At 44.0% G+C, this 9480-nt stretch overlaps 1 protein-coding gene across 1 annotated transcript; it reads right to left on the bottom strand.

Annotated features, from left to right (window-relative positions):
• Positions 1-362: 362 nt before the first annotated feature.
• MCAT (malonyl-CoA-acyl carrier protein transacylase) lies at positions 363-9195 on the bottom strand. Its single transcript, XM_018553437.1, has 3 exons — positions 8767-9195; positions 1556-1795; positions 363-794 (listed from the first exon to the last, which is right to left on the bottom strand). The coding sequence occupies exons 1-3, from the start codon at positions 9187-9189 to the stop codon at positions 372-374; spliced, it is 1086 nt and encodes a 361-aa protein (XP_018408939.1). The 5' UTR covers positions 9190-9195; the 3' UTR covers positions 363-371.
• Between the last annotated feature and the right edge of the window lie 285 nt (positions 9196-9480).

Below are 9480 nucleotides of genomic sequence, written 5' to 3'. Positions count from 1 at the left end.
AGTAAAGAAGCCCCCTCTTATTAAACCTTCATAGTTATTGAGAGCCGCACCTTAGTAGAAATAAATACTGAATTTATTCATCAACTGCACTTTGGTTAACTGAATGGCGAGTCTCCCCCACCCCCTCAGTTGAGCTGTGCCTTGCTGACCTGCTGGTGCAGCATGTTGTCAAAGATCCTGTAAAGGCAATGATGGTGACATGCAAGCAGCATGGAATGTGAAAACATGAAGCACAAGTTAAGTCATCTATAAAGATAAATTTGTCTTTGCAAAATCAAAGCATTTTTGCATAGCTCCTTGGAGCGCCCCTTCAGGCTCTATTATTGTAGATTAAAATATACAGCCACACAAATCAATAAAAAGTCCTAAAGTTAAGCCACCTCTGTATCTTCTTCTTTAAAAACATCCACTTGCCTATATGACCTCCATGCCTTTAAGTTACAAGCTTTCAGTATGGCTCCCATTTGCTGTCCCGGTCCCAGTTCATAGGTGCGTGGAACGTCCTTTCCTCTCCTTCTTTCATAGATGGCGTGCATGATCTGCTCCCATCTCACCGGGGACACCAGCTGTTTGGTGAGAAGAGGTGCGATGGCCGGGCCTTGCTTGTACCTCCTTCCATCAACATTACAGTAAACATTAACTAGAGGCTTCATAAACGTCAGACCCTTCAATGCTTCTGCCAGGGGTTCCACGGCAGGTTCCATTAAGCGGGTGTGAAAGGCGCCGCTTACCGGCAGCAGCTTGGTCCGGGAAAAGTTATATTTGCGGGAATTGTCTTGAAGGAACTGAATGGCCTGGAACACATTAAAAAAATGTTACAGTAACAGAACCAGAAGTACAGAAAACCCTGAGCCTCATAACTGAAAGACTAAAACTAGAGCTTTGTCTACCCTCAGAATATCCACATGTTCCTTGTCAGGTTCTAGTCTAGCTTGTGGCAAAATTCCGCTGCTCTGCTGCAGGTTGGTACAGTCCAATGCATAATCAAGTGTACGGACTGACAACACTAAGTTAGTTTATACATGCTCGTTATAAATTTAGCATTATATTCAGACAAAAAGAAACACCCCCTCCCTCAAATGTTTAAGAAAAAAAAAAAGAAAATAATTCATTGGCGGGAGGGGGGGATTTTATCAGAGCAGAAGAATCTAGAGCAGTTGCCTATGGCAACCACTCAGCTTCTCTACTAAGTCTGTTCAGTTAAGCTTTGAAAATAAAACAGAAGCTGATTGATTGCTCCAGATTTTGTCTGCTCCAGTTTTGATAAATTCCCCTCAACATGTTTTAGAACTACAGCACATTCCCCCCCTCCCCATCTCCTTAACATAGGGGCAGTGTTCTATAATGCACAAAGATAACTTATGAATAATGTGAACTGATAACAGAATTCTGCAAGGATCAACAGGTACTTTATTGCACTTATCGAATACATAAAACAAAACTCTTTCAACGGTATAATAAACAGAGCAAAAGGGAGGAAAGGAACGAGTCTGTTGTTTGGGTTTATTTAAACTTACTTTAAATGATTATTGCGTCTCACAGCAAACCCTCTTACCTCCATATGTCCTGCAATGACTCTGCAATTTGGAAACAGGTAATTGGCCACCTCGCACACTGGGTCCTTTATGCCCAAATTAAGACAGTGGTCTTGGGCCTCAGCGCAGGCTGTGCTGTATTTTGTCTGCCATTTGCCAACCACAGAGAGCATACCGCTCGGTACGGCATCAGACGCCTTCTGCATGGCTTCCGCCCTCACTTTGACTGCATACAGAGCTACGATACAGAGATATTTCAATATGAATTATACAGACATGTATGAGATCAGGGCCTCACATTGTACTTCCCTGTGTTCATCTAAATTTGGGTTATTATCCCCAAACGCATGCATCCAAAGCTAGCTCCCTTATGACAATTACGGCTCCATTTTTCACGTTCTAGGTTCTCAGCCAGGGCATGTTTAGCCTAGGGCTACTTCTCAACTAAACTCACTATGACAGCTCAGTCACACTGTGGCTGTAAAAGGGAGCTAAGCAGGTCAAATCCTGCCAATCACCCCTTAAGGAACAGATCATAATGTGCGCACTCAAATGCAGAGATGTCATCAACAAAACATCCACTGAAATTCCAGCTTTCGGTAGACTGACCTGATCCAACTCCATCATCCCCAGTTACATATATCTTATCTTTTTCACATGTCTGCAGGTTATGCTGCACTATATTATTTTTTTATAACGAGGGTATAACACTTTATTTTTTTCACGGAACAATGTCCTTTACACTTACTATATACGTAGTGCGAGGGCCTACTATAACAATGCTAGAGCTGAAACAGTTAATCGATTTAAGTCGATTAAAATCGACGATCGAAAACGTTGTCGACGTTTTTGATCGTCGATTCGTCGGCTATTGATTGATTAGCCTGTTCGGGGCTCCACACACGGCCTGAGCCACACGTCACGCGCGCCCAGGACGCTTAAGCCACGCCCACCGCACAGGAGACTGAAGCCGCGCACGCCGCTGCCGTGAGCTCCCTCACCCGCCGCTATCCCGCCGACAACCGAGGGCACACGATTTGAAAGTAAGTCAGGACCCTTTGAACTGTACCCACACATATCCGCTAGGGAACTACAAATCCAAGCATGCAATCATTGTCCCTGTTATCACTTCCCATTCATTCATAATTGGGGATACAGTACACATACAATGTCCTCAATTATCTACAAACACTCAGTGATCACTGATCGCTGAGTGTTTGCACTTGCTCTCCTCTCTGACACGCTGTCACAGGAAGCTGAGAGCTCCGCCTCCTGTGACAGCGGGGCCTGTCTCCACCCCCACACCGCTCTGCCGGACTGCGATAGGCAGCTGAGCGGTCAGGGCTCACAGCGCTCTCCTCCCACAGGCTGTCACTTTCTCTCCTCCCCGCTGGGACACAGAGCAGCGCCCAGCGGGGAGGAAAGAAAGCACAGATGCACCGCACAGGTGTATCTGCAGGAAAATGACACTTTCGGCATTTATAGCAAAGGTGGCCCAACCAGTTATTAGGTTTAGGGGGCAAACACTTTTTCACACAGGGCCATGTGGGATTTGATTTTGTTTTCCCTTAATAAAAGCCTTCCTTTAAAAACTGCATGTTGTGTTTACTTGTGTTATCTTTGACTAATATTTAAATTTGTTTGATGATCTGAAACATTAAAGTGTGACAAACGTGCAAAACAATGAGAAATTAGGAAGGGGGCCAACACTTTTTCACACAACTGTATATACACATGCATTATAGTGTATTTTATATATACACACACAGTATTTCAATGTATTTATGTACTGCAAAACTTTTTTTTTCATTTTGGATAGAGTAAGGGAGGGTGGAACCCCTTGTCAAGTGATTTATTTGCTGTCTGTGCACCATTAGGGAATTTTGTTTTTCCCAAGAGAAACAACAGATAGTTAGAGGAACTCTACAAAAGTGAAGGAAATTACCCTCTTATAAAGCTGTTTCCATTAGAAGATTTCCTCTCCCCTCTTGTTCTGAGGACAGCTCAATTTGGGATTTCCCCTCACTTTCTTTTGAAGTATAGTCACCTGTACAAATAGAGGGGTGACTCTCTCCAATGGGGACTCATGGGGAGCATTGGCAGAAGGTCTAACCCTTCCACATTCTAAAAAATCTCTCCAAAACAAAAAAAAGGTTTTGCCTAGAGTTAGACTTACAAACACTTGGCACTCCTTTCATTATGCAACTAGTCTGCAATTCCTCAAGAATCCACAAGGTGTCACTGCTGTACCATAGGAGAGGAGAATGATTTATTGATTTGTATTTTAGATTTTTTTACCAAAAAAAAAAACCTTTTTATTTACAGTCTATTTTTTTTTTTAGATACGTGAGAAGGGTAAATGGCAGGATGGGCCATTTATTGATTAGACATAGCCTTTCTCCAAAATCAGCCAGTAACATGGCTCTTTACTATGTCAGCACTGAAATTTGATTCTATTGTGGCTACACTAGTTTTGGCTCAATTACTCTGCTCAACCCCACTGCAGGCATGATGCCCCTTCCTACATATTTCAGCAGCAAATATTCACACTATCAGCCAATTTGAAAGTTTAGATGCATTGCTGAGGATGTCGGGGAGTTTACACACACACTTTTCTTAGAGCTAAACGCCAGGCAAATAACGAAAAACACTAATTATTGCAGGCCTGTATTCCTTATAAAATAATTAGATGTATTTTTAAAAGAAAACGACTGTAAGTGTTTGAATTTGACTTGGTATCAACCTCTTGCAGTCCATGAACAGTAGAGAGAGAAACAGGGACAGCGCAAGAACCCAATGAGTTTTTCGGCACTGTTTGTGTACTTACAAGGAACACACTGATAGGAGGAGAGAGCATTCTGACAAAGAAAAGTGCATTAGTCTGCTTGTGGAGGGACAAGACTTGTAGGTGTTACTGAAATGCAGCAAAAGAAAATCAGGTCAAATCTATGGCAGGTAAAACAGCTCCCCTATATGTATATTATCTGTGTATTTAAATCTTTTTCTAGAGTTCAGCTTTAAAATCTATCACATTTCCTATGACGTACCTTGGAGCTATAGCAGAAGGGATACCACAGTGAAAAACCTTGCTAGGTGTCATCTACACTAAACCCCTCCAACTGCTGTCTGTCCAGTGTAAGGCCTGACATTACTCTGCTGAGTAGCTTCACAATAGCGTCTTCTTTCTTCTATGGTCAGAAATGTCAGGATCGCCAAGTCACTTTCATCGCTTTCACTACAGCTCCAGGTTACATTTATTTATAGACAATCTGGTACTTCTTCAAGTGGAACTCCAGGCAAGCAGCTAATACACAGACTGAAGACATATAAGGGAATCGTTTACCTGCCTGAGATTTACACTGCTCTGCCACACAGCACACCCTATCTAGCAAGGCAGGACATGTGACTTTTCTTTGCTGCAGTTTGATAACCTTTATAGATCGTGTCCCTCCCCCAGCATGTGACGAACAGAGAAAGAAGCAGCAGACTGCTGAGCTCACCTCCCGGTCACTCTGCTCTCCTCCTTGTTGCATGTCCTTTCTTAGCATAAAATGACGGAAACGCAGCTGACTGGATCCGTGTGCTGCTTCTCCTATATAGGGACTGCAAGAGGCTGATACAAAATCAAATTCAGGTGTTTCCACATAGAAAATACATTCACAGATGTATTAACAAATACAGAGCTGCATTAATCTTTTTTTTTTTAACACAGCCTGGAGTTCAGCTTTAAAAGGGCCCTTTAATAGGATTGTGGTGTTTTGCTATTCATTTGGGGCGGCACCCTAATGAACCTAGGCTTCACAGCATCTGGTGCACACCTGTGCATTGTGGTGCGCTGTGCTGTAATGCTTCACATCCATCATAATATCTAGGGATGTCCCGATACCACTTTAAAGACCAAGTACTGTCCTTCAGGTATTTGCCGATACCAATTACCGATACTTCTTCTTAAAGGGACAGGTGACTTTTTCTAAAACAACACAGATTGATGATTTTAGGGCAGATTCTCAGCAGAGCTAAATACGGATGTCACCAGAACTGAATACATGTCCCCACAGCAGAACACATGTCCCTAAGGCAGAATAGTATTCTGCTGTGGGGACATGTATTCTGCTTTCGGAACATGTGTTCTGCAAATACATGTCTCCAAAGCAGAATTCCTCTCACCAGGCTGTGTGTCACCGGGCAACGTGGCCATCTGCAGTGGCTCTGCCGGCACTCCACCTCCCCAGCGATGTCGGGACACGGCCTCCCCCATGTCCAGTCCGCCCGACTCTCTGCGCTGCTGGGCCCCAAGACTTTCATCCATCTCCCGGCCCAGTCCTCCTCATCAGTGTGCGGCGGAATCCCCAGCTTCTAGCCCCGTGGCGGTAGATGTCCATGGCAGTGCCTGCGCCGGGAAGGAGGAAATAAAGAACCGGACAGGCACCGCCATGGACAGCTATCTGCAGGACCCCAGCAGGCTACCGAGGTCCCCACAAGCGCAGGAACTCTGATGGCCGCTGCTATTTGAAAATGTAAAGGGCTGGTATCGGCCTTAAGAATCGGGGCATTTTCATGAGTACAAGTACTTGTGAAAAAGCCTGGTATCGGCCCCAATTCTAGTATCGGTATTGGGACATCCCTAATAATATCCATTGCAATTGAATAGGCTGCTCTAAATAACGCGTAAAAATCCACACAGTACCGCTAAAGTATGAATGGGCCCTAAAATAAACATTATATAAAAAAACATTTAAAAAGTGAGGTACATTTCATAGTGGCGGCTTTCTAATGATCTACTTGCCATTTTTGTATCCTTACCTTTTTTCAATTGTCAATGCCCAGATACAGGTCATAAAGCTGCATAGAGCAGAACCCTCAGCAGAGATAACATAGATGGGGGAGTCTTATACCAACATTAAAGGCAGATGTAGGTTATTACCATGTCACTTTAAGAAACGTTGCCACTTGGCTAATTCAGTGATGAATAATAAAGACAGAACATGCAGGAAAGCAGTTGGAATACAAGAACAGAACGTTGTCACCCCACAACAGGAAGTGCCTGAACAAGGACTATCATTGCAGGATCACCAGGTATTTATTTTAATTTAAGCTGCAGATTTAAAACACTGAAAAGACTATTGAAATTGTATTAACAAGATTTGCTTTAAAAGTCAGATCAGTATTTCAGAATTCACTTGGACTACTCTGATCCGCATTGTTGTTCAGGTCTCTGAGCCAATGTAGTATTTTAGTTGACCAGACCATTTATTAGAACAAGTCTTCCCAAAAGATTAAACATGCATTTAAAGTAGAACTATGGGGTCAGGGCTTTTCCCCATTGTTCTCCTAACGGTAACGGGAGGACACAAACTAGCGTCCTCACCCTAAGCTCAGTATACCGCAATAATCCCTTCAGGGAGCCGTGAGTGACAGTCACAGCTCTCTGCACGGATACATTGAGAAGTGAGCAAGCGCCGGTATGTGCTAGCTCACTTCCCGATCTACTGATCTGACGTGTGACAGTTTTATTGTCACAGGTCGGCTCAGATTATGAGAATGAGTGAAAATCTGAAAATCACTCTCCTCATAATTCTCCTTTAACATATTTTATTCATGTTATTTACCTGTGAAAGACATCCAAAAGCCCTGAGACTGCTGCTGGGTGCTGAAATCTTGGATGTGATAGAAGCATCCTGAGCAGCCTCAGAGCTGTAGGGCTGCAACAACTAATCGACATAATCGATTATAATCGATTATTGAAAAAGTTGTCATCTTTTTCAATAATCGATTAATCGGCTTCCGATCAGTTGGCCCTGTTCACAGCTCCACACGCTGTGCGCCGCACCTCCTCCCCACCTCAGGCTCGCCGCTGTTAGGCCCGCTCGCATCCACGCTCCACACGCCGCACCTCCTCCCCGCCTCACATTTCCTGCCCATCCACGATCGGCAAGGCACGCGGGGAGATGTAGTAAGGAGGAGCAGGGGGTGGGGGAATGACAGCCGCTGATAGACAGGTCCAATCTCAGAAGCAAGTTGCTGGAAGACTGGTCAGGTAAGCCTGCACTTTCCCACACATGGTGCTCTATAATGTATTGCTGGGATTTGTATTTCTCTATAGCTGATGGTACATTGTGCTGTATATTATACATAGGAATACAAATCCCAGCAATACATTATACACTGTATGTATAATGTATTGCTGGGATTTGTTGTACTCCTCTATAGCTGGTGATATTCTGCATTGCGCTGTATAGAGGACTACAAGTCCCAGCAATAATACATTATACAGCGCAATGCGGAATACCACCAGCTATAGAGGACTACAACAAATCCCAGCAATAGTACATTATAAAGTGGTACAATGCTAAATACCACCAGCTATAGAGGACTACAAAACCCAGCAATAGTACATTATACAGCGCAATGCAGAATGCCGCCAGCTATTATGTACTATTGCTGGGATTTGTTGTATTCCTCTATAGCTGGCGGTGTTCTGCATTGCGCTGTATAATGTGCTTTTGCTGGGTGTTGTACTCCTCTATAGCCGGTGCCATTCTGCATGCATTGCTGTATAATTTTACACTTTCCATTTCACTATATTGCACACCACACTATCTTTTTTTTCTTTTTTACTTCCACCGCTCCAAGCTTGCTCCTGTGATGGACTACAACCTCAATACAAACTAGTAGTCCTATCACTGGAGCCATTTTTTAAACTTTATTTTATTGTTTATCCGATTAATCGAACTTAATAATCGGCTAACTAATCGATTTTGAAAATAATCGTTAGCTGCAGCTCTACAGAGCTGTCTCTCAAGTGAAAGTCTATAGTATTTCCATTTGCTCTTTCTCCTGCAGCTACATAAAACATTATGTATGGAGCTGAGGGGAGGGGCAGGGGAGCTAGGCCAACACAGGGAATTACTAGGCATAACCAAAAGAGGAGAGGGCTATAACCTACAAGTATGGAGGGTGCTGCGCTAAGGAATTGACTCTTCCTGGAGTAGTCAAATTTTCAAAGGCACATTGCAAGTGATTGAAATAAACATTTATGGATAGGAAATCACTGCAAATAAACATTTAAATTGCTTCATTTCATTTTTACCTGAATTTTTTTTAAAGTTAGTGTCAGGATCTTTAAAACACAGTACACAGAAAAAGTTGCCGCAAAGCACCTATAAGTCTATCGATGTCGCCTGAAAGCGGGGAACCCCTTTAGGTCCCGGAATGGCAGAAGTAAACTTACAGTCGGGTTCTCCTGGGTCAGCTTCTCAGTGGCAGCCACACAAGTCACAAATATGGCAGGTTGGCAGTAGACGGTCTTGTTCAGCATGTCGATGGGGCCACGGAGGCACAGATCCAGGAGGTCGTAGCCCAGCACCTTGTTGGCGGTAAGGAACATCTCCCTGACATTGGGGTACTTGAGAAGCCCACCAGCCATGCCCAATTCCTGGCTGCCCTGTCCTGGAAAGAGGAGGACTGTGCTCTCAGTGAGTGAGCGCCTGTCTAGTCTGGGTCTCTCCTTCTCTTCCTCCCCTCTATCTGTATAAGCCTCTTCCAGCATGGTTTGAATCTCCTCCCCGTCCCTTCCTAACCCTGACATCCACCTCTGCCCATTATACAGAAGTCCCCGATGCCTCAGTGCCCTGAGAAGAGCTGAGCCCCCCATCCCTGGATACAGCTTATAACACTGACCCAATATCACTATCACACAACGATCGCATGGAGCTCCTATACCCTACAAGACACTTCCGCGAGTACGGTACGCCTGGAAAGCCTTCCTTCCACAAACACCACCCCCGGCACAAAGGTTCCTAGTTACATAAGTCCCTCCTTTCTTTCGCCAGGTTCTATAGTCTTCAAAGTGATAAATAATCCCTGAAGCTGGCCACACATGAATAGACTTCCGGTGGTTGGGTTCAAGCAGCAAATTTCAGTTTGATATTTACACTTGCCTGTA

The sequence above is a fragment of the Nanorana parkeri genome, unplaced genomic scaffold, assembly GCF_000935625.1.
Source record: "Nanorana parkeri isolate BGI_ZX_2015 unplaced genomic scaffold, ASM93562v1 scaffold120, whole genome shotgun sequence".
Lineage (NCBI taxonomy): Eukaryota > Metazoa > Chordata > Amphibia > Anura > Dicroglossidae > Nanorana > Nanorana parkeri.
Note: the sequence above shows the minus strand (reverse complement) of the source record. Positions and strands in the feature narration are given on the sequence as shown.

Excerpts from the sequence above, each read along its gene's own strand:
- MCAT (XM_018553437.1), bottom strand. The coding sequence starts at position 9,189 with ATGGGGGGCTCAGCTCTTCTCAGGGCACTGAGGCATCGGGGACTTCTG. Across the intron at positions 1,796-8,766 it reads TGACCCAGGAGAACCCGACT|TTGAAATATCTCTGTATCGT; the intron begins GTAAGTTTACTT and ends GTATAATTCATA. Across the intron at positions 795-1,555 it reads TCATTGCAGGACATATGGAG|GCCATTCAGTTCCTTCAAGA; the intron begins GTAAGAGGGTTT and ends AATGTGTTCCAG.